This window comes from Tupaia chinensis, unplaced genomic scaffold, assembly GCF_000334495.1.
Source record: "Tupaia chinensis unplaced genomic scaffold, TupChi_1.0 Scaffold000644_1, whole genome shotgun sequence".
Lineage (NCBI taxonomy): Eukaryota > Metazoa > Chordata > Mammalia > Scandentia > Tupaiidae > Tupaia > Tupaia belangeri.
In genome coordinates, this window is record NW_006160165.1 from 5292987 (window position 1) to 5319082 (window position 26096).

General features: G+C 48.1%; 1 protein-coding gene across 1 annotated transcript in view; it reads right to left on the reverse strand.

The window, feature by feature from the left end:
* The window catches only part of ANKRD10 (ankyrin repeat domain 10), a gene marked incomplete at its 5' end in the record, with an annotated part of 31983 nt that extends 8843 nt beyond the window's left edge, over positions 1–23140 (reverse strand). Inside the window, 3 exon segments of the mRNA XM_014592048.1 lie at positions 5958–6193; positions 16595–16686; positions 22988–23140. Coding sequence (XP_014447534.1) covers positions 5958–6193; positions 16595–16686; positions 22988–23140 — 481 coding nt within the window.
* Positions 23141–26096: the final 2956 nt, after the last annotated feature.

Sequence of the window (26096 nt, forward strand, 5' to 3'; positions counted from 1 at the left end):
GGGAGGGCAGACTTCTATCACATGTCAAACGCTGCCCTAGAGGGAGACCTACCTGAGACTCGCTCTATACCTTCAGCCCTCCCCGAGGCAGGGCTGCTAGGTGAGACCAGTGCCTACCAGCGTGGCCGAGAATCCTCCCTGCTGACCTCAGACCAGACCTGTGCCAGGGGATCGTACAAGGTCAACTCTGGTCCGCACCTTGGTTTCCCGTAACTCAAAGGCTGGACAAAGGGCCCTGAGACCAGTGTTTCAGCAAGACTTGACACGACACGGACTACTCCAGGTCAAGTGCGAAGTCTTCAAACTAGGAGGCCTCACCTAGCTTTAAAAGTAGTGCAGGGGTCAGCTGGTGGTGTAGACCAGGTAAAGGTGCTGGACTCCCAAGTGGTTGAGAGGGGCGATTTCTTCCTGTCTAGCTCCAACACCGACAAGTTAAACTCCACTACTGTGTCCCACCACTGAGCACATCTTACTCAATTTTCTTGGGTCCCACTAAATTCAAGAGCACTCAGGATCAAAATACAGGTTCTTCTACTCCGAGGTAATCTTCTGTAGAGCCTGGACCCCTGCCAAGGCTGGAGTTCCAGCAGAGGGTGGAGACGGTGGAGGAAACATTGAGAAAGAACTGCTCCAGAGAGGCCAAGGGGTCTGGGGTCTCATTCGGAAACACGGAAGGAACTTGCAATTTGAAACTGTTCTCAGGCATGGCTGCGAGTCTTGGTTTTGTTTCTGCTGGGGCAAAAGTGCAGAAAACAAGTTCGTGCACACGATTCACTGAATCAAACAGTGAACGTGTCAGTCTGGTCTGCGAGTGTAGCTCGAGTGGTATCCGTACAATCCCACAGCTTTAGGGATGGGGACAAAGCGATCGCTCATTACTTGAGCATGATTAGGCACGTTCTCTCACTCTGGCCATATTTTGAAAAATCGCTGTTTACTGCAAGCGTAAACAGTAGAAACCTCAGAAGTGGTATACTGCACAAAGACCCAGAGGAAGCCGTAGAGCTCACCTCTGGGAGGATCTCTGGACTGTAAGGGGCACAGATGTCTGTCAGCACAACTCCACAGACAGGAAGGGTCATGCTGTAACCCTCTTCCAATTCTCCACGCGTCCCGTCAGGACTTGGGGGCACGGGAGCACGCATGTCCACGGAGGCTCAAACTGCAGCCCCGATTGGGCTTGTGGGAGCGGCCCCCACACACAGCACTTAGCCACTGTATTATAGTGCTGGTCCAATTCGAGCTCTTGAACCTCCTATTTTAATTCACCCTGGAAGAAGGGCTAAGAAGGTACCAATGCTAACTCTAAGCCATGTTGCAGACACTCCTCCTAAAAGGTGTTTCTATATGAACGCCTACATATTCTGAGTCCAATAGCATGACTTCTGTCAACTGTGGTGTCAACTCAGCGTCTGAGATGTGACGTCACACACCCTTCCTGTGGCACCCACCTTCCCACTACCACACTGTAGGGCACTGGGTTAGTTCCCAACTTATCCCACCTCTAGTCCAGGCCGCGATCAAATGACGGCGACTGCTCACTCGGAAGGCAAATTCTCACTCAAGGGGTGGCATTCTTTCCTACCCAGGATGACTGACATTCCAACAACCCAGTGTGGTGGGTCATTCCAACACTGACGAGGACCGTGGACAATGTAAACCGACTGTAAGCCTGCTGCTGCAGCTGTGGTCCCGAAGTGCGTCTGTCTGGCCATCCTGAGCAAACAGCGCTAAGTGGAACAGCAAACCCACAGCCAGAAGCCCAGGCTGGGCTGACACTGCCACGCTGGTCACCAAATCCAGCCGTTCAGGGCGCTGTCCTCTCTCCAGGTTCAGGTTCAGGTTCGCACTCGTGCCTGACCTGCATTTTGATACTGATGTGACTTTACACAACATGCTTTACATAAGCTGTAACTTCCACCCAGAGTTTATATAAAGGCAACTGAAAAAGGCCAAGTTGTCATTCATTTAACATCTTTTACATGAATGCAGTCTCCAAGGGGCGCTGACTCCGACGTAGAATACTGGGAGTCTACCGCGAGCAGAGGACTACTTGCTGTGGGAAGTGGCTGTTCTCAGACTTAGATCCCAAAGTTGGAAAAAAACGTTGAGTGTACCTCACGGTGACCCCACTCCAAGAGGTGGCTCAGCCCGGAGCTTTCTAAGGTACGTGCTTTCTTCAGTTCCAGGAAGACAGAACGGCAGTTTTACTAGTGTGGTCCATGCTAGGTAACTACATATGGTCAAAATATCCTAGGCACATTAAAAAAAAAAGCCAAAACAATTTGAACTCTTCTGAATATTTTTTATACATGAAGTTATTTTTTAAAAATTACATATGCATGTTATATGAGGATAAAAAACAGTTATTTTTATTCTGGCATAAGAACCAAAAACTTACCAACCAAAACGAGTAATTCACACTAAGCTAAACTTAAGCTCATGTACATTTAAACAGCAAATTAAAACAAAGGTCAAAATTTACAAAAAACAAAAAAGAAAGTCAGTCAGCCACGATCTACAACTGCAAATGAACTACCCAAGGAAACTATGTACTGACTGAAAAGGAAAAACCTGTTTTAGTGACTGGAAATGACTCCCAAATCCCACATTTCAGAGTATATAATGGTAAAAGGGAAAAAAAGCCACCTCTTTTCCCCCAACATAGGAGAAAAGTGGCAGCGTGGGGTGGGATGAGACCCGTTTCCACGCATGCACGGACGTGGGAAACTGACATGACACATGGAGTGGGGGAGCCGGCCTGTGGGCTGCAGTAGAGCACATCCATGTGTAACTGTGCATTCATCTATCTACACGCCTGTAAGCACGTACATATCGTGCAGACGTGCAGAGGGCCTGTGCCCTTATGGGGGGCCACTGCATCACATCGGCGCACAGAAGGGGCAGCCAAGTGCTGCATACCACGAGCAGCTTGCAGATGCCCGCTGTGCTGCCCTCGGCTCGCTCACCGCCCAGAACGCACGTCTGGGCTGGGACTCGGCCCCTGGGTCTGCACCTTCAGTACCTGACAGCCTCCGAGAGAACTACGGGCCCCACCCCGCTGACCAGCATGCTGAGCAAGGCGTGGGAAGGCTGCCCCGGGTTCCATGTGCACTCAGCCTCTACCACAGGCCATCCAGCCCAGACCTCATGAGGAGGCAAGTAAAATCCTCAACCAATCTCTGCAGGAACCAGGTCTAGGAAAAAAACCAGTATTCCTCGGAACACCTCTCGACACCTGGACAAGATGGTACCAATCTGACCGGGAGCGTCGAGCCTAGCTTTAGACTCTCGATGCACATTTCTGAGTCTGATTAGAAAAGGAAATGACCTGTTTTTTAAAATGGGAAGGACATTTTAGCCACAGACTGACACACAACTCACACACAATGACTGCGCACGGGATGCGGTGGCCAACACTTAGGGCACACAACAGGCCAGGCAGGAAACAATGCGAAGACGGTTTATAAAAGCCACGTGCTTCGGCCCTGCAGGTGGCATGGTGGTTAAGGGCGCTGGACTCCCACATGACTGACTGCGGTTTGAGTCCTGGACCTGGCGGCTTGCTTTCTCACTTTCCCTCTCCCTCTACCTCTTACCCTCTCCCTCTCTGGTCAAACTTAAAATTAATTAATTTATTAAAGTCAAATAAAATAATTCTAAGAAAAACAAAGAGACAAAATGCTTTTGAAGGGACTTCAAATACATTTAAACCAGCAGGTGACATGATGGTTGGTTAAGGTGCTGGATCCCACATGGTCCACCTGTGGTTTGAGCCTTGGAACCTGCACCTTGGAAAAACATGCTGGGCTTGTGTGCATATCCAGAATCCAGAGAGGAGAGAGAAGGGGTTGCTGTGTGGCCATCCCCCCCAGGAGTGAGTTATCATTTTCCCCCCATCTCTCTGGCAAGTACACAGGCCCTATGACGAAAATCAAATAATAAAAAGAAACACATTCAAATAATACATTGGAACATGGTACAACAAAATGACAACACAGAACACTTTCCCATCACGGGCCCCACTCTGATGCCTGTGGATATGGGTCATATGTAGATGCACCTAATATGGCATCTTTCTAGAGATTATCAGGCTCGCCACTTACCCAGACCCCAGGTTTGAAAAATCATACTGCGTTTGGTACATTCGCTTCTGTGAAATAGTCCCACCATCACGAGAGTTTATAGTGACAAGATTTACAGTCGTGAAGAAGGTAACACCATTTTATCAACTTTATGGGAAAAAGTGCTTCATTTGCATACACTTCAGTTAAATGAGGTAGTTAACAATATGTATTTCAAAATCACTAGAAAGGATTTTGAATATTCTCACAAATGATGAATTTCCAAGGGGATGACCCTCCTCATTTGATCATTACACACTGTATACGTAGAAACGTCACACACAGCATGTACAATTGTCAGTTAAAAATAAATGGGAGGACCAGCAGTTGGCGTAATGGCTATGTCGCTGGACTCCCATGTAGTTGACTGTGATTTGAGTCACAGACCTGGCAGCTGAAATTCACACTTGGTGCATTTATGTGCATGCCCAGGATCCCAGGAAGAGAAGGGATTGTGGTGTGGCCATCCCCCTTGGGGGGTGATTTCTTGCTATCTCTCTGTCTCTCTCTCTTTCTGGCAAGAAAGCAAATGGCCTATAGCAAAAATTTCTCTCAAAAGAACCATAATGGACCAGCAGTTAGCATAATGGCTATGTCGCTGGACTCCCACATAGTCGACCGTGGTTCATGTCCCGGACCTGGTAGCTTAAAACTCATGCCGGGCACGTGTGCGTGCATGCCCAAGATCCCGAGAGGAGAATGGAGAAGGGATTGCAGTGTGATCATCCCCCCTGGGGGGTGACTTCTCACTTTCTGTCTCTCTGTCTCTGGCGAGCACATGCGCCCTATAGCAAAAACCTCTCCCAAAAAACACCCAAAAAACAACAACAAAAAATGATTAAATGGGCCATCAGGTGGCATGGCCATTAAGATGCTGGACTCTCAAAGCTGTGGTTTGAATCCTGGATGTGGCGGCTTCAAAATCACGTTGGGCACATGTGCATGCGTGCCCCCCAAAATCCTGAGACGGAATGCAGAAGGGAGTGGGGTGTGGCCACCCTCCCTGGGGGTCATTTCTCACTTTCTCTAAGTCTCTGCCTCTCTCCGGTGGGTACATACACCACAGGGCAAAACCCTAAAAATAGTATAAATAAAGCAGGTGCATACAGCAGTAACAGGCAGATGGTGCTCACTGGCTATGACTGCCAAGCTGCTGCCGGCGGCCGACACGTGTTTCATGTCCAGGAACAGAGCTGACATTTTCTAATATGAAAGGGGGTCTCAACGGCAAGAGTAACTGCCACACGCAAACTCAAAAAACACCTATAAAAAGATGGACGGCTCACCTGACTTACCTGAGAGACACCCTCAACATCAAATTTATACCAGACCTTTCGTGATACACACGGGGGTCTGGAGACGCAATGGCCATGCCACGGCAGAGGTGCCAAAGTTCGGGTCACCTTGCAAACAGCAAGCATGCTCACTGCCAGACCACTGAAACCTCTTTACAAGCTACGGAACATTCACGACAAGCAACAACAGAAAGAACAAAAACCAGGCACAGCGGCAGGTTTTAAAAATAGTTATATTTCAAACAGGTACAACAAATAAAAAAACTCTAACTCAGGCGAGCAAACACGGGTGCGGGTGCTCAGAGTTACGTATACACGTTCACATGTGTGGTGTCTACACTCCCCTCACATCCTCCCCTTCATTAAGCGGCCCATCTTCAGAGCGGCAATAAGGGGGAATCTCCACCGCCGCACATGAGTCCTCCGGCCACATTACCACCTGGGGATGGTCTCATCTCGAAGGCGTGTGCAGCCAGGAAAAGAAAACAGGTTAAAGAAAGGAAAGCGATGGGTCCCTCCCACCCACGAGTGGCCTCACCTGCAGGTCTAGCTTTCTTCACGCCAAAGGCTTCCGAGTCTTCCAAGCATCTCTTTCGATTCGTTCCCAGATTAATGTGGTTAGGAAATACATTCTGAGGACCCCCATTTAAGGTGCCATTGGTATAGAAACGGTTCAGATGACAGTTCTGAAGGTTCGAGAGGAACTGGGTGCACTCTTGGAAACCCTGGGTCTGGGCAATGTCTGCTGCCGTCAGGCCACTGGCATTCCTCAGGCTGTGTGACACAAGACACTGGATTACGCCCCGCCCCGCGAGCAAGTGCCCGGCTCAGCTCCTGACGAACTGACTAGCTATCTGACAGCGCACAAAAGGGTAACAGTCTACGCACAGTTAATCATCCTAAGCTGTGTAACTAACTTATCTTATACACATCTGATTGCTAAGCAAGATTTGGGAGATAGCACTTTTTAAAAATCAATATACTTAACGTTTAAAAAGGCAACTTCCTATTTAACTTCTCAAGATGTGTTATGGTAGTCTGAAGACCTAAGTTTACGCTAACTTCAGACTTAACCTGAAACTGCGGCTACCCTTAACTTTAATAACCCATTCCTTAGCCTGAATGAAATCACAACAGACAGACATGTACTGCATTGTCCATGGCATTTAAGAGCGGGCCTCCTACAAACGGCAGCGGCGTAGCCCGCTTTACACTGGCACGTGACACTGTAAGTGGAAGCACACGGACTCCCTGACCTCTGAGTAACTCTTCAGCCTCGAGATCTGAAAAGCTGAGTGCTTCTGTATTCTGTTTTAGTTTCTTTGTCTTTGCTTAGGAAAACCCACCGGAGTAACTACACTCTGGAATGTGAGCACATTTGAGAGGACGTGCCCTGGAGAGAACCCTTCAGGCCTGCCCTGGGCATTCACCCCCTGGGCTGAGAGTCCACCAGCCGAAGAAGCATGGTCACTTGGTGGTGCACCAAAAGCACAGGCCTGTGCCTCCTACTGCAGCACGGCTCGGAGGAGAGCAGTCTGCCAGCAGGATGCGAGAAAGATCTGAGGAAGAGAAAGAACGGGCTGAACTTGGAAGCCTTAATGAGAATACGGAGTTAAAGCTGAGGGAGCAAAAAGCAACTCCATTTTGCCGTCCCCGGAAGCCCAGGATGTACACTGCTGTAGGAAGCAAATGTTCTGTTAACTGCAGGCAGAGGGGCTGCGTGGAGACGTGCTCGGCAGCCATGACGTCTCCTCCCTGGTCACAAACTGCTGCACACACAGCAAGAAGGTGAGAAGGCAAAGGCCGGACCCAGCACCCTACGCTCGTCCTTCTTGGGGTATCACACACACGTGTGCACACACACCTGGGAGCACAGTGCGAACCACAAAGCCAGGATGGAGGACTGGTCTCTCTACATGTGCATCCACGCCCTAGCCATCACTCGTAAGGCCCAAACCTTAGACATAGGTGTCTGCAGGCTCTGGGTACTCACGGAGCGTGTCTCTGCATTTTAAAGCACGGGACAGAAAGAGGTACTGCACCTGCTGAGGAGAGGTCCAAACCACTCGGATCAGGCATGGGAGACGTGACCGGAGAATCTCAGAAACAACATTCCTTAAAAACAGAAGGCGGGCGAATGTAGGGCTCTTAGGGACGAAAATCAAAATGTATCTGCCCAAAACTTTCTGGCTGTGAATTCTGATTAATTTTCTGTAAATTTCCAAGTATCAATAGATATGTAGCAAGTTTTAATATATAAAGTAAATGGAAAGAGAATACAGAGGTTTTGTCAGACTGAATTACGCGAGTTACCTATGTCTAAAATGAAGCCAATCAGTTACTGAAGTGTAACACAAGTGTGAATTTTTGTAAATGGCATTTCATTTTAGACGGATCTAGGAAGGTCTACTCTGTCAAGAATGTGAAAAGAAAGAACAGTTACCATATGGAAATTTTAAACCTCTTCAAAATTCGAGGAGGTGAAGACTGGAACATAAGCAAAGTTGATGAAATAACCATTTCATAAGTAAGCCTGGACTTGGCTCTACGTGGTCAAAGATAGACAGAACACGAGAAGCTACTGTTTAATATTAGGACAAATGAAAAGCACCAGCTTAAATAAAGCTGAGTTGGAATTAGTGGATCAGAGAGTAAAAAAGCACAGCAGACAGATTTTCATAATGGTATTTGCCATAGAAAATGTCCACCCACTAAGGAACACTCACAGGCTCCTGGGGTGGGCCACACTGCAAAGCTGCAAAGAGAATGCCCCATACACGCTCAAGTCCTCACTCCTCTCAGGAGCTGAACACTTGACTGCATTTGGGCTGGAACAATAGGTTTTTTATTGAAGAAAATACAAGCTTAAAGAAAAGCAAGCAAGCAAGCCCATACGTGGAGATCGCGGCCTTGGCTGATATCATGGGCAAGGTCTCCCCTTCTTACCAGAATGAGCCAAATGCTTGCAGAGGCCACTCTACTCAGAATGGAGATGGGTCAAGTCTCCAGGTGGTCTTACGGGTTATCTTCAACATTTACTTTCACAGAAAGAAGAGTTAAAAGGCTGACCGCCAGCTCATACTACACGGGACCACGCAGGCAAGTAGTGACCCCCCAGTCAAATTGAACGCCTACTGGCTTCCCATGCAATGTGGGGCTTGGGACGTAGGGGTGAGAGGGAGAGCAAAACATTCCAGAGCTGGTTCTGGACAGGAAACAGGATCTGGAACACAGACTAGTCAAGAATGAATTAGGTGGAGAGTATAATTCTGCATAGCATGATCCAAGTGAGAGTCAGAAGTAGGAACAGAGGTGTCCTCTCTGCCTCTAGTGAGTTACCAGAGGGTCAGCAGCTCTCGGGTTCTAGGAACTGAATGTAACAACATAGAGTTTGACTTAACAGCACCGAGTTCTTTTCAATCTGTGAGATCATGTCTGACTCTTGGCATGCAACGAAAACCAGCCAGCACCCTCCAGTGCCCAGATTGCTGTCCTCCTTCCCATTGCCTCTCCTATCGCCTACACCTACTACTGGACTACCCAAGTCTTCTCAGCTCACGTGAAAAAGCTGCAGGTTGGAGGGTCAGCTCTCAAGTGTAGAGTTGAAGCTAGTCTGAAATGATCATCGGGAATCCCGTAATCCCTAACGTAGTTTCAGAGGGGGCACTTCTTGCGTAAAGGCCTGGGCAGTACAGAGTTTAGGCTTTCCTGGCCCGACTACCCTGGCTCTCGCTGTAGTCTGAGAGGTCAGAGGGTGGTGCAGACGCTGCAGACGAACCTGCAGAATCGGCAGATTTGTGTGTGACCATTTAGAAGTGTGTAAGCTGGTCATAGCTTACAGACCATATACAAGGAAGCCTGGGTTTGCTGAACAGAAGGACAATTCTTCTACTCTTAATTGGTTTCCTGAAAAATGTCTATTTATTGGTTTTGTGTACTACTTCATTCAAACAAAAAGATTTTTTAGAGTTGCCAAATCTCAGGGCTGGCAGATGGCGTGGTGGTTAAGGGGGCTGGACTTTTACATGGCCGATCGTGGTTTAAGTCCCGGACCTGGAGGTTTGCTTTCTCATCCCCCTCTCCCCACTCTGCCCCTCTCTAGTCGGGTATAAAATAAATAAATAAACTTAAATAAATGTTAAATAAAATAATTCTAAGAAAAAAAAAAAAACCTGCCAGATCTCTCACAAAATGTTAGCCACCATGAAAAACATCTGAAGGTGCACTTCAGGAGGCTGTAAAGCGAAAGGCCCTGCGAACGCACGCCGCGGAAGAGGCCATCCCTACGGCACCAGGCGCTGCCTGTCACACGTTCTCGTGCCTTACGCGGAGATCAGGAAAGGGGTTTTAATATGGACAAAGTAAGTTTTTATAGTTTTGATTTCAGATGTGTTATAAAGGCTGAAAATCTCATGGGTTTCCAAATCAAAGGTCAGAATAAATAACCACCGGTAATGTGTAGTGCTCTAAAACCTCAATTTTTAAACAATAGGTCTTTAAATTCCATTTTCATACCTGGCTTCCTCTTTATCAAGCAGTTATTTTGATGTGTGAACGGCTAAAGCAGTAATCCTAGTTAAAATGTGTGAAATTTATTAAGCCTTCGAACTTAGGCTTCAGTTTGAATAGATACTGAAATGAAATCTAAGCTACTCAGCTCTATCTTCCCAAACTCCACCAGGAAGTGGGCACAGGGACAGTTCACACGTTTTACGCTCACCTACCCAGCCACCCTTCACCCTTCAATCCATGATGGGTACTGACTGTGGACGACCACACGGGAACCACCAGCAAAGACAAAACTGATCGCACTGCAGTCTTCACACCTGCAATTCTGCGGGTTGTGTAAAGCAGGCAAAACTGCATAAAAAATACTCTCAAATTGTATTCTGAATGAAAACTGTGGCAGTAAAACTGTGCATATTCTTAGGTGAACTCTTTAAAACACATACTTTTGCCCTCTTTGGTGTGATGCACTTAGACCCCATCCTGCCCAGGAGGCACGAGTGTGTGCCGGTCACGTTACAGCCCTCGTCCAGCTCTTTGGGCTCTAACACTCTTTTCTTACATCTGTAGAAATGGGCAGAGAGAGTTGACTTGATGCTTAAACTAGTTCCAGTTTAAGCTTTAAGAAACTGATTTTCTTGCCAAGTAAGTTTGTACACAATCCAATTTTTAGGCTGGCAACTTGTAGTTTATTACAGAAGGATCATTTGGTAGAACTTATTTAGTACTTGGTTCTCATGCTGCGGAAGCCACAACCCTGCGCATGGCGGCTGCTACAGGACTCCCAGGACTGCTGACAGCACTGGGATACTAAAGCACACGAAGACTCAGAATCTTAGCTGTGAAGTAATGTTCGGCCGAGTAACTGGCAAAAATCAACCTAGCTGGACTAACCTCACTCAGGTGAAACCACCAACGCTTATAATGCTATGTTTTTTATGTGACTGCCCTGAACAAGGCATTAACTCTCCTCCAAAGAACTTCCAGACCGACCAAGCCCTGATGCTGCCCGTGGATGTCCGTCCGTGTTCCACTTATAGTGCCACGACACCAGAACGCAGGCTGTCCCGATGGGAGCAGTTTGAGTTTTGTTTTGTAATTCTGAAAAACCACAGGTCAGGAAATACCTGAAATACAATATCACATCACCTCAGGATGTTTATTTTATTTTTTGGTTAATGCCATGTGACAATAAAGGATAACCACGATTTTTATATAAATAGTATTTCTGTTAAAATTCTGATCTCAACTTAGCTATTGTTAGTTTACAAATAAAAAGGTAGATATCATAAATGAGGGTAAGCAAAGCATGCAAGTCTAAAGGATCTATATCTGAGTTCCTAGATTAGCATTAAAACCAATCACCGCAACAAATACCTCAACAGTACGCCTCGAGTGCAGAAAGGAAGCGATACTGAACATTCAATGCCACAGCTGTAAGGGCCGGAGAAGCACTGTGGCAGTTTCAGCAGTTGCTATATGGAATGCTCCCCTTTCTAGGGTTACTTGAAAAAATCAAGTCAATTCGAATTACGTAGCTGTAAAACATTGACATGTGTGGTTTTTACAGGTTCAGAATCTTCTGTGTGATTTAAAACGGGCAATGGTTCATAAAACAGGAAACTTACATAATAAGGGATCACAGATTTGCAGGCAACATTTGGATTAAAAATACATACACACGCAGAGGTGCAGAAGCATATTTACTGAGCGGAAGTCACTGTCCCGTGACTACCTGGACTGTGAGCGATCGCTCAAACACTGCCTTTTAAGTTACCTTTGGAAAATTTTTAGCATGAAGCCAATTTAAATATATCAATATTCAACAAAAGTTCAACATTATGGACTAGAAACCATCAACTCACGATTCTGGTTACTTTAAAATTTGGTATGCTGTATCTCAAATACATTAGTAACTATTCCTAGATGGAAATAAGCAAATACATGGAATCATTAAAAAAAAAAAAAAACATAAAAAACATTACGAATTATGTCCATTTGTAGACAGAACATTAGCAAACATCTACTATTTCCTCAGTAAAAGAAATACGTGTATTTTTAACCCTTTGGTATCCAAACTCTCATATAATTATCAAGACTTTCTTAAATATAGTCTTTGATTAACAATAGGAAGCAACTATTTCTTTAAAAGTTTCTACCTGAATAAATTTGGTGCCAAGTTTTCATTTCAAGTTCAACACTGCTGGAATGGCCTGCCTTACAATTAAACTGCGGTTATGCTCACACACCAAATACAGGCCCATCGTTCGAGCTGAGGAAGCATTTAACAGCTCCCACTTTAATTTAGCACAGGCGAGAAGGACCAGGATTTAGAAATCATTGGTTTTACCTGAAAGCACTATCTATAAAAGCAGTGGTTAAAAAAATATTAAAATCTATGTATATCTGAGCCATTACGAACGCAACTGAAATTCTGAACTAAATCTGCTGTCAACTTCAGAACTCTATCAGCCCACCACCTGCTTCAGCCTGGCAGGCAGGACTCTAAAAGCTACCTCAGGAAGAAACTCCTCCACCCTGAAATACTTTTATAATAAAAGAAAAGAGCAGGAAGCACAAGCTCAGACAGGGTTATCGTAGAGACAGGCAAAGAGGCTAATACCAGGATGTGTGGGCAACTAGAATTCAAAGGCTCTAGAATCAGAAAATGTGAATCTAGTCTCAGTTCCAGTGAATTTCGTTAACTGGACAGTTACTTTGCAGGATAGATGAGTGAACAACAGGCCCTTGCAAATTCCAAGAGAATGGACTGAGAAGCAACCTAGGGTGAATTTCGCCAAAGGAAAAACGTTCAAGCCAATTCCTGACAATGCTGTTAACCAGGCAGTCCTGTAAGGGCACTGTTGCCAGGTGGGGCTCGGCAGGCATGAATGAAGGCCGGCAGGCCTGGCCAGCGCTGCACCTGACTAATCACTGGCGGAGGTTTGCACACAATTCAGTGGCTTTTTTTTTTTTTCACCATTGAAAAGTCTATCAACACATTCTAGCCTTTGGTCCTTATGGCCAACTCTGCCTATTTTCTAAATTGATCAAAAAAGATGTCTTTAGAGGAGTTCCTGAACTTCTTACAGGGCTACAGATGCTCTTGTAGCTATTTCATTACCACACTTAAATTTCTCCTGGGATCAAAACAATTCAAACACACAGAGCCCACTTCGAGATCTGCTTACCCTGGGCAGGCAGGTGGCATGGTTGTTGCTAAGGGCGCTGGAATCCCACATGGTCGATCACGGTTCCGAGCCCCAGCCCTAGCGGGTTGCTTTCTTACTTTCCCTCTCTGGTCAAATTAAAATTAGTTAAGTTAAATAAAACAATTCTTTAAATTAAAAAAGCAAGCAAGCTTCTCCTCCAGAAACGCATGCAATGGCTCTGCCATTGAACATCACTTGTGTAACGGGATACTCAATGGACAGGCAGACGTGCCTGAGACACCTGCCGTCTGCTTTCACTCCGAGTCCAGCTAGCGCTCTGGATTCCGCCTCATGGCATAAGACAAGCCATCCAGCTACTGGATGGCTCGGAAGCATTCTCCACTTTCTCTCAAGAAAATAAGGCAAATTGGCTAAAATGAACTGGTTTCAAAACGCTTAGAGCAAAGGTGAATCCAAGGCTCCAGACCATGGACTGACCACGTTGGCGACCTCTCGCCTCGGTGTGCAGGGCCACCGTAATTCCTGCACACGGACAGCGAGTTTTCCATGGCCTTTCCCAAAACCACACAGACGCGATTAGCTCGCTGCTACTTATCCTGCCACCCCAAGAGCACTGCTGGCACACACCTCTCCCCTGAATTGAGGGGAGTGAGCAGCGCTCACGTACCGGCTGCACGGGGAGCCCTGACTACACGGGGGCAGCGCGGGGAGAAGAGCGCTCAAGCAATCACCGCGAGCTGCCCTTGGACGCTGCGGGCGAGGCCCTCTGAAGTACACACACACTTAGCGTGGGCACAGAACTGAGATTTGACCCTGTGTATTTAGCTTTTAGATGTAAGCAATGGCAAACAGTAATGCCTATGGTTTAAGCCAGAAACAGAATCTCATGAGGAAAAGAAAACTTGGCACCAAAACTCAAGATCTAAAATAAGAGAAGAAAAGAAAGTCCATTAACATACTCACGTGTGGTGCTAGAAAATTTAATACGATGCACAGCGGCTGAAATGCGTTACCTTATAGCTGCAACCTACATTAACAGTAATAATGTAATAAGCCGTTCTAGCTACTCAGCACACTCGCCCTCTTACCATCTACCTGGTAACCGAAACAGCACACGGCTTAAGATTCGGGCCGCTTCATGTAAGTACATATATTAAAAGCAACAATTATTCATAATACTGACAGGCAGCTTTTAATCCATTCACAGAAAAAAAAACAACAAAATTTGTAATTACATAATATGAAGAATAAATAATCTGGCCCATTCTGAACTGGAAAAAAATAAGCAACATTAAATAAGTAAATTAATTCTATGACCCTTGATCTTCTCTTAAAACAAACAAAGAAGGCACATTATTGGCTAGGCCTTACCATATGAGAGCATTACAGAGAATGAGTAGAACAGACCTAAGCACCGTAGTTCTGGGACTTCGAAGTGAGATGTCGGGAGACTAAATGGGGGTGAGCTACAAAAATGTGCAGAGCAGATATCAAAAAGCAGTTTTCAACTTGACTTACTGGCAAAACTGACATTTTCAATATTAAAATGTAATGACCACATATATAATAGCAACTATGATTACGAGTGCTCTCTTTCAAGGCCAGAGACATACTTTCAAAAAGTGCTTTTAGCTAGACAGCTCGGGCTAAGCTGTTCTCAGAAAGGAGGTGTCTGAGAGCTCAGTGCAGGGATGTCACCGTACGCAGGGTCTTGAGGGGGTGGCTCTTATACTGAGAAGGAAAAACACACTGGCCCCGAGGCCGTGCTCGGCCACACCTGGTGGAAAAGAGACACTTGAGGGTCCTGTAACCAAGGACAGAATCGTAAATAGAAGATTCTCACTTTTAAAAAGACATCTACTGGAAAAAAGGACATAATGATATTTACTGGCTAATAGGATTAAGTTATCCATTAAAATGAATAAAACTGACATCTTTGTAAGAAAATTTTAGGACCGATTAAGAGTAGTGTTTAGAAAAGTAAGTTGTTAAAGCGATCCGCTTCTAACTATCCATTATTTCAACAAATGGCAATTAAGCAATTAAATCAATTGTGTTATATATGACTCTGTATTTATTTTCAAAGCTTCTATTAAAATCAAAGATTTGAGTTTTTAATCTAAATGCAGCTAAGAAAATCCTAACTTTAAAGCGATCCATTGAGAATGACCTCAATGACTTAAACTCGTAGAACATACACCCACACGATCGTTTGTACATTACCTTAAGTCATAACTACAAACGAAGTCACAGGGTCCTTGCGAGGTAACAGACTTACGACAGAGGCCCTATTTATAGCGCTGAACTGCCACGTAAGTAAAGGCTCTAAGCCCAAACTAAAGACTAACCTTGCTCACAACTCTCGATGAAACAGAAGCCAAGGTACCAAGAGACTGGTTACGGCCTCAGGTACTCAGGCCTCACGATGATCTGTGCTGTTGTGCTGCCCGGGACCTACTTTCATTATTTACTATAATACAGAGTCAAAACAGGAAATGGAAACCAAAGGGTTAAATTAAACTAAGTTAGTGTTGTGGGTTTTATTTCTCCCAACATTTACATTTTCACTTTTCCAATTAGAATAAAGTGGTTTATAATGAATTTTTATGAATTATTTATAACACTTAAGATAAAACAGAAAAGCTGACATTATCAGTTATCTTGGTTACTACAGCTCTATAGCTTACACTCAACATTTAAGGGTGAAAACCGCATCCATTTTGTTAATGCTGTGAACTGCAGAAGAAAAATTGTATAATATAAATCTTTAAGAGAAAGTTAATACAAATTAATTTAATACCTAAAATAAACATGTAATGCCATGGCTAACTAATAATTTGCACAAAGGATCACATTTCTAAATTAATAACTTTAACCTTAAGACGGTTCTATCAAGCCATAAATCAACTAGTTGATGCAAACTGGCCGAAACAGGGAGGGGCCTAAATCCCGCTCTCAGCACCAGCAGCGGGCAGCCCTGCGGAAGTCTGCCAACGCACGGCTGCTGGCCCGTTACACGGGGAGCTGTAACTCATCCAGCCATAACGGGCTCACATCTACTAAGATGAGGAAACCAAAACTCAGAACTAAGTCTTCAAAAACGTTTGCGACAAAGGGGTCTGAAAAGATACTTTAAGCCAATCCAAACCCCTCGTTGTAAAATTAAAACTTGGCAGAGCAAAGTCTGAGACTTGCCCACAGTGACACAGCTAGTTAGTGGCAAAGTCGGTGATGCCAAGTGACAGCCTAAGCAGTTAACCGTCCTTTCCATCCTGCCACACACTCATCTCACAAATCCTGGAGCTGTGGAAATAAAGCTCCCCTTCTGCGCACGGCCAGCTGAATCCAGTTTATCTCTAACACCCAGGGACCTAAAAGGCAAAATTACACTAATTTTAAAACCGTCCCTGGTCCTCTGCTGGCCTAAATGCTGCCTTCGCCACCACACCCTGGACTGCGTCTGTGTGTGACTGGAAGAATCAACGGAGACACTTACTTGACCTGAGCCCCGCTGGCCACAAGGGCACTGATGCACTCCAGGCTCCCCGAGCGGGCCGCCTTGTGAATGGGCGTCTCGCCCTCGCAGTCCTGAAACGACAGAGCAGCGGCACCAACACTCAGAGCCGGCAGGGCTCCGGGCATCCTAGGTCAAACAGCCCGCAAGGGCCAGGGGTCTCTCATCCTGGAAATACAAGACGGTGAGCAACATTCAAAGCACAACACAAAGATTAACAGATGTGTGAAGAGGGGCCAGCAGATGGTGTGCTGGTTATGTCGCTGGACTCCCACGTAGCAGTTGACTGCGATTTGATTCCTGGACCCGGTGGCTTAAAACGCACGCCCAAAACCCTGAGAGGAGACTGGAGAAGGGATCACGGCGTGGTCATCCCTCTGGGGGGTGATTTCTTGCTTTCTGTCTGTCTCTGTCTGGTGAGTACACATGCCTTATAGCAAAAATCTATCTTTAAAAAAAAAGTGTGAAGAAAAGATAAAAAGCCCAGGTGTAAGTTTGAGTCAATAACCAAAATGCACAGGGCCTCCCCTGAACGGATTATGCGAAGGGTCTCCGCACAGAGGTGTCACACATAGCCACACAAACTTGTCCTGTGACAAAACAACTTTAAAACAGGAGCCACGGCCAGGAGGCAGCAAGGAGGGCGGCAGGTGTCTGCCCAGCAGCGCTCCTCCGTGCCCAGGACGGCAGCCCAAGTCAGAACTGCCCCCGTCTACCTCGCTTCTCTACCCTGACCCTGAGCTGGGACCGCAGTTCAGACAAGATGGTACAGCAAGTGTCATCTACGGACCAGAGCTATGCTTCAGAAAGGGCCGCTGCAGGTGGCATGGTGACGCCTCAGAGTCAGAGAAAGGGAACAGCCTTGGGGGCAGGCAGGTGGTGTGGTGGTCAAGGTGCTGGGCCCCCACATGGCCACCTTGGTTCAAGTCTCAGACTTGGTAGCTTCCTTTCCCAATTTCCTCCTCTCTGTCTGGTCAAATTGGAAAACAATAATAAATAGAGTTAAAATAGTAATGACCAAAAACAAGAGAAAGTGAACAGCCTTGGAAGGTACTGTAGAGGCTAATGCAACCATCCAAAACAGCAATTTGTTCACACTATATGAATGAAAACAATCTGAAATACAATTTGCATAGGTATTCACATAAGTAAGAGATAAAATAAATGTAACCAAAGGTACAAAGAATCGCGAGGAGGTGGTCGTGTCTGTTCAAAAATTCAGTTTAAGACTTTCTATCTGGGGATGCTGAGGACTAAGCAATTTTTTTTTTTCGGAGAGGTTTTTCCTATAGGGCGGGGGCGCTCGCCAGACAGACAGAGAGACAAAAAGAGAGAAATCACCCCCCAGGGGGGATGGCCACGCCACAATCCCTTCTCCTCCATTCTCCTCTCAGGATCTTGGGCATACACGCACACGTGCCCAGTGTGAATTTTAAGCCACTGGATCCGGGATTAGAACCATGGTCGGCTACATGGGAGTTCAGTGACATAGCCATTATGCTAACTGCTGGTCCCACGGTCTGGGATTCGAACCGTGGTCAACTACATGGGAGTCCAGCGACTTAGACATTACGTTATGGCTCTGTTTTTTTTAAAGTTTTTTGCATTGGGTATGTGTGCTGGCAGGTGTTAGAGACACATCTAGAGGGTAAGTGAGAAATCACCCTCCAGGGAGGATGGCCACACTGCAGTCCCTCTCCTCCATTCTCAGGAGTTTGGGCACACACTTCTGGCACGATCTTCAAGCCACTGGGTTCGGGACCTGGGCTGCGGCAGGCCATGTGGGAGACCAGCACTCAGCTCCGTGCCACCTGCCGGCCCTAGCAGCAGTGCTTGGGTCAGCACCCTCGGTGGTGCTGGAAGCTGCTTTCGCACAGGCAGCCCCGCCTACAAGGTAAGGGGCAATGGGCAGGAAGCAGCTCAGAGGGCAGTCCACGTGTGAAGTCAGTATACCCCCAGCTCCTCTGCCAACACCCGAGGGAGGGGTAGGACCCCCAAAGTAAAAAGAAAAATCCATTTATGAAGAAAAAGAAACAGAATGCCACGTGCAAGGACCAATCAAGTGAACTCCCAATTTTTGAGAAAGCACAAACCAAGTTCTAGTCTCTCAAAAGGGGAAGCAGGAAGTCATACACAATGACACACACTACATCAAAACACTGCTAGAAGGACCAGCAGGCAGCACAGCAGTTTTATAGCCAGACTGCCACGTGGCCGACCTGGTGGCTCGAAAACATGTGCGTGCATGCCCAAGATCCTGAGAGGAGAATGGAGAAGGGATTCTAACACAGTCATCCCCGCGCCCCCCAGGGTGATTTCTCCCTTTCCCCTTGTCTCTGTCTTTCTCTCTGGAGAGCACAGGTGCCCTAAGGCAAAAACCTCTTTAAAAACAAAAACACTGCCAGGAAAACCATAACTAAGATTTAGAAGTCTATACAAAATGCTCAAGAAAAAGGTTTTTAGGATTATCTTTGGAGGGACCGGCAGATAGCATAATGGCTATGTCGCTGGACTCCCATGTAGTCAACCATGGTTTGAGTCCCAGACCCAGTGGCTTAAACTCACGCTGGGCGTGTGTGCACACGTGTGCGCACAAGATCCCGAGAGGAGAATTAAGAAGGGACTGCAGCGTGGCCATGCCTCCTAGGGGGCGATTTCTTGCTGTCTTTCTGGCGAGCGCATGTGCCCTATAGCAAAAACCTCTCAAAATAAAAAAGAATTACCTTTGGAATAAGATGAAAAGATGAGCCAGCAGATAACGTGGAGGTTAAGGCAGCTGGACCCCACATGGTCCACCATGTGGTTTGAGTCCCAGACCCTGTGGCTGGACATGAGTGCGTCCATGCCCAAAACCCTTAGAGAAGAATAGAGAATAAGGGATTACAGCTGGCCATGCCCCTGGGGAGTTCTCATTTTCCTAGTCTCTGCCTGTCTCTGGGCAAGTGCACACGCCCTAAAACAAAAAAAAGACTAAAAAAAAGGGGACTAAGATGAAAAAGGGGTTGCTATACTGTTTCAGAAGATGGGGCAAGGGGACCAGCAGTTAGCGTAATGGCTATGTCGCTGGACTCCCACATAGTCGACCACGGTTCGCGTCCCGGACCCGGTGGCTTGAAACAGGAGAATGGAGGAGAGGGGATTGCGGTGTGGCCATCCTCCCTGGCGGTGATTTCTCGTTTTCTGTCTCTATGTCTCTCTCTGCCTGGCGAGCACACGTGCCCTATAGTGAAAACCTTTCAAAAAAAGAAGATAGGGCAAAGCCACCGAGCTCCTGCTCTGTGTTCTACAGGAACAACTGGCGGGGGCCAGCAGGTGGTGTGGTGGCTAAGGACACTGGAGTCACACATGGCCCACCAGGGTTTGAATCTGGACCTGGCGGCTTGATCTCTCTCTCTCTCTCACTCTGTCCCTCTCTGGTTAAATAAAAAATAAGCGAATAAATAAAGTTAAATAAAATAATTCTTAAAAGTAAATAAATAAGAACGGGCAGAACAAACACTAAGGAAAAACCCAAGGCTAAGCAAGCCTCCAGTAAACATGGCCCCACCCCCGCAGTATCTGTGTCTAGGCTGGCAGGTGGTGTGGAGGTTAAGGCAGATGGATCCCATGTGGCCAACTGCACAACTTGAGTTCCGGACGGTGGCTTCAGAAACATGCCAGGTACACAGGGAATGGAAACGGGATGGCAGCAGGGTGGCCACCTCCCCAGGGGGTGAGTCTTCACTCTCCCTCTCTCTGCCCTTCTCCAGTGAGCACGTGCATCCTAAGTTGAAGGATGCAGGGGGGAGTACCATGTGATCCCAAAACTACAGCAAGGACAGGTGCCAGAAACCTGAAGACAGGCAAGGCATTGTGGTTTCTAATAAAGAAAACGATGACTTCTATCTAGATACTAAAGGCAACACTGAATGGCAGCACAATTCTAGAAGGGGCATTGCAGAGATGCCTTGCACTTGCTAAAAGTCAATCAACTGAAAGCACTTCCCTTCCTCTCTGGAGCAACAGGGAACACAGCCAGCAGACAGCGAATCTCACAGGCTCACCCAGTGTTGGCCGAGGAAATCTCCATTGACTGTGAGGAAAGATGAACTTGGCTGTCGGCAGCTAGCCTGCCATCGGACTGTGAGACTAGGGAGGGCTGAAACCAGCACAGGACCAAGAAGCACTGCCAGGGTCACAAAAGTTACACCCACACAGGAAGAATGAGAAGACCTGGCCCTGGCTTTCTTCTTCTTAAAAACAATGACTTGACTTTATTTATTTATCTTAATTTGACCAGAGAGGGACAAAGTGTGGGGGGTAGGCGAGAAAGCAAGCCATTAGGTTCGGGATTTGAACCTCAGTCGGCCACGTGGGAGTCCAGCACCCTTAACCACCATGCCACCTGCCTGCTCCGACCTGGACCGGGCTTTCTAACAGGGTCCATGGGAAATGAGAAAAACAGTCTACCTCCAGGTGACTTACCCATGCACTGAGAAGCTAACGATGGGCCGCTGTGACCTGGAGGTCATGGTGCCTGCCGTGAGACAGCTCGCCAACCACTATGGGACGGGGACTGACCTCAGCTCTATCCATCCGGAAGCCACATGCCCTAGGACCCTTTCAGAAGTTCCAAGACACCTAACGAAGTCGAAGGACAGCCTAGCGAGAGGTGAGCCTTAGGGACGCCCACAAAGGGAGTACACGGGGGTGCTGGATACCCACAGGGAGGCAGAGCAGAGGGACACACCTGCCGCTCATGCCCACTCACTAGTGTAGACCGCTGTAAGACACTATCTGAAAAGCAAACTCCAAGACTGAAAAAGGTCAGAAAAGCAAGGTTAGGCATTTTCTTTACACCTTTCTATAAACTTGGTGCTATGTAACAGCTCAATGAAAATGCACACACAAAATATCCTATACTTCCACTCCCTGTTAAAGAAGTAACTGCAGCCACCAATGGGATTAAGAGCCACATTCTGTTCATAGACTGAGCCACAGACCAAGTGACTTACCTAAAGGTGGCAGATCCTGGACTGTAGCCAGCAGTGCCCTTCCTACCAGGAGACAGGGAGGGGAACGGGGATAGCCCGCCCAGGCCCGGCCCTATGGGCATGCAGAGGGTCACCCTGACTCTCGGACACGTGTGTATAGCAAGAGCAGCAGGGATGCACACGCCTACAGGCACAGCTGCAGAGGTGGGAGGGAAGGGGGAGAGGGCCAGTGACCTGCAGGCCACTGTCCAGAGCTGCAGTAACAGGCTTACAATTCTGGACCCCCCCTGCACTGCCCCGCTGTAAAAATCTCCTAGGGAGAACAAACTGCCCCCCTGTCCCTGACTCTCCCCTTCCACTGACCCTTGTTAAACCAGGATGGAAAACACCTTCTTTTCCACTATGTGCTGCTTGGGGGAAGCTGAGCTATGTTTTGGAGAGGGGCAAGTACCTTCTACTGGTTATAATCAAGGGACTGACCTTGGGAAAGACAGAGAAGTGGCAAGGATACACAAGTTGCCTGGCACACCATGAACCCTGATGACTGGGAGAAGCAGCAGCAGATAAAATGGCATAAAAAGCAGCTGCCAGGCCCGGCGGCCCAGCCCAACAGAAGGGAGCGGCCCTAGGACTGACCCGGATGCCTCCGCGTCTAGATGTAGGTCACTGAATGTGCATGTCTCACTCTGTGAAAACACACTAAAGACAGGGCCGAGAAGTGGTGTGGTGCTTAAGGACGCTGGACTCCCACATGGCCGGCTGTGGTTCAAGCCCTGGATCTGTTGGCTTGCTTTTTCACTTTCCCCCTCTCTCTTGCTCTTGTCCCTCTCTGGTCATACTAAAATAGAGTTAAATAAAATAATCCTGAAGAAAAAAAAGATACTGAAAACATGCCACAAAAAATGTGGCCCACTCACACTCGTGTGCACACTTCACCTAAAAATGCCAAGTCCGAGTGGCTCTTCCCACCTGAACTAGCTCCACATCTGCACCCAGTTATCACCCCAACGTCCCCTGATGCAACATTAACTCACCCTGGAGCTGACTTGGCCGCTCTCGTGCTACCCAGCTGTGTTTTCCCAATTACCTGTGGAGCCGGAGCTATGGCAGCTGGGAGCAGGGGTGCAAAGAAATCTGGGCTCCAGGCCAGCCTCCTCCAATTACCAGCCATAACCTTGAGCCCTGGGTTCCCGTGGCTGCAGGAGGCACTGACAGGTGGATGCTCTCCATAAACAGAGAGCGTTCCTCTGGGAAGGGCCCGTTACCCACACGTAATTAAAGAACACAAATCCTAGTCCACCCTCAGGTAAAGTATCAACCACTAATTAAAGCCCAGACATGTCGAGTAGGCAGTTATAGCTGGAGAGAGCCCAAACGAGAGCCCGCACGCTCGCACTCTTACCGGTTCATTCACGTTGGCTCCTGCTTGGATCAGCCAGACCAGGCATCGAGGATGCCCTCCGAAAGCCGCGATGTGGGCCGGCGTCTGCGCGTACCGTGAGGTGGACACGTCCAGAGTGGCGCCTGCGCTCACCAACTGCATCAGGCACTCCAACTTGGTTGGGCAGGGGTGAGAACAGGGAACGAGTTGGTATGCTAACGCACACTCCACCAACAACCCCGTTTCTGCTAGGCAATGGCTGCCACCTTCTTCGGGTTTGTTTCAGAGAACTAAGTCATTCCTTCCAAATACTGTGCAAATTTTAAAAAGCCTTTAAAGGAGCTGTTCCTTGTCCTTGAACCTGGGCAACACATTTTGATAGTTACTCAGCTATTACTGTTTGCTCGGTAAACCATGAACCTGCCTTGCCTGCCCAGCTTGAACTTAGTAGAAACAGAACCCTCTCCTGCACCACTGAGCGTGTCAGAGCACTGCCTACCCTCCCCAGCGTTACTTTTCCAATTGGGGTGGGGGAGGAGGGAGTGGCAAGACCTTGTATTGACTTGGTTGTGTAAGCCTGCCTGCAGGGCACGAACACCCACCACCTCAGGGGGATGCCCTAAGCCTGGCTGCAGCTGCAAGGGCCTGCCCAGCCGAAGAAAAGTACCCAAAGTACCCGTTTCAAGCCTCCATATGTAACTTGAGGAAGTAAGAGTTGTGATTCTGATCAACCAATCGAAACAGTGCCAGTCCCGCTCCTGCCTTTCTAGACAGGACTAGACTGAGGACATGGGTGGGGAAATACTCCTCTAGAAAAGACTTTACTTTTTTATGTTAAGAGAGCTAGATTTGAGAAGCATCTCGCCATCCTCGCTCCACACCTTGCACCCTTCTTTACTTTTCCCCCGCAATCCTGGTGTTTCAGGGTTACGGCCTTACTGTGCACTGGGGCATGATCCCATTTAAGCTCTGCAATGCCGTTAAATAAGGCTGGTACATTAAAAAAAAAAAACAAAAACCCAAAAAACCAAGCCCCCCAAACTGTACAGACTTAAACACTGCTATTTTGGTTGTCTACAACTGAAAAAGTCACAATTAGAAGATTAGAGCAGGCCCAGCAGGTGGCGTGGTGCTCAGAGGTGCTGGTCATGGGCAACCACAGTTCGAGTCCCAGACCCAGTGGCTTACTTTCTCACTTACCCTCTCTCTGTCCCTCTCTGGTTAAATTAAAATAAAATAATTCAAGTTAAATAAAACAATTCTTAAAAAAGATTAGAGCATATAATTCAGATTTCCATCAAAACTGGGTTTCATGCTATTCTAAAATTTTCCCCCAATTTCTCCAGTGTGAGTGCTTGATAAAGACAGAGAGGGAAAGGGAGACAGCACCCCTCCAATAAAAGGAAAGATTATGCTGCAACCCCCTCTTCATTTGCGTGTCCTGACCCGATACCGATCTGGGGCATGCACACACGCAGGAGTTCAGCGTGCTTCTCAAGCTGCTGGGACTAAAACCATGTGGCTGGCCACGTAGCGTCTGGTTGCCTCAACCACCAGGCCACAGCGCGGGCCTCCAAGTATTTTTTAACGCCAGAGAACAGGTGACAGAGAGAGGCTGTGCCCCAGCACAATCCCCAAAGGAGGCTGGTCACACCTCACTCCTCTTTCCAATTCTCTATCCCATCAGTATCCCAGGTGTGAGGCCAACAGGGCCAAGATCCAACCCTGGCTGGCCGGGTGCTACCTGGCTTCCTGCACACCATCATACTGTTCTAAATAAAAATACTTAGAAGGTTTCTCTCCACAGTGCACACAACTGTAAGACACAGCGTGCTTCACAGAGTCCGCCGTGCCTATTACCGCCTTAGCAGAGGCTTCATAAACCCCATGCCAAGGGCTAGGCAGTGCCCAGGGTGACAGGGCCTGGCAGCTGCGCCAACACTGCCAGAGCCTTGGGCCAAGGAACTCATCAGACTGACAAATTCAGCCAGTGCCTGCAGGGTGCCGGCCTGGCACATGCTCTCTGCTCCAGACCGGAGGCTTCCCCTTGCTGCCTTGCTGCGAGCAAGCTCTCTCGGAGGGCAGAGCTCACCTCCCACCCCTCTGCCCGACTTCTCACCTATCTGCTTTAGCAAGGGCCAGGACACTGCAATGAACTTCCCAGAGAAGAGCTCAGCGGGGAGTCTGAAACCTTGGTCCTGGGTCCGGGATTGTCAGAGCTGAACAGGCTACTGATGAGACAGGACTGCCTCTACTAATTTACGGAGTGGAAGGTGAAATAACCATCCAGTAATAAAATGAAGCGGTCTCAAACTCAATGCAAATGAAACAAAGAGGAAAATCACTTGGCCTACAGAAAGTAGCTAATCTTTAAAATCAACTGAGAGCTCCCGGGCTCAAACCTGTTACCCAAGGATTCGGTTCAGGACACGGGGTTTGGGATTCTGTGAAGACAGTGCCCCACAGACCTTGGGAAAGCAAGGCGTAATTAGAGACTATAAATAACTCGTCCCCCGGGAACAAGCAGCCCCGGGAAGGGCACCCTCTGGGCCTGGCCCTGCAGAGACCGGGTAGGGGATCCTGCCCCGGCAGGGAGCCTGGCGCCCGTCCCGCCCGCGCGGCCCCCCGACCCGCTTCCTTAAGCTGGGACGGCCGGACTGGGGCTCTCCAGGGGCTTCCCAAGACCGCGGAGCCCTGCGCGTCAGCAGTCGCTCAGACAAGGGAGCTGCGCCTCTGCAAGAGGGACCCGGGTGCTTCCTAAGCGGCGGCAACTCGCGCACCACCGGGAACGGGCCGCTGGGAGGGTGGTGGGCGCGCCCGGGGCGGGGGCCACGTGTCGGGCCGGGGCCTGCCCAGGGCAGCCCCTGGCTCAGAGGCGCGCGAGAGCAGAGCTTTCGGGGGTCCTCGCATAGCCTCCTTGAGACGCTAACGGAGCCCTCCCCCGTGCGCCGCGAGCCGACCCTCGGGGCTCTAACGAACCTACTCTACGTCATCACGCAGTCGGTTTCGGCCGCCCACATGGGTCCGGGGGGAACCGCCTTGGTGATGGAGGAAAACTGGTCACTAAAGGGAGACCACTGCGCAGGCGCGTCCGGGGCAGACGACCCCCCCCCCCCCCAAGAGGGCCCAC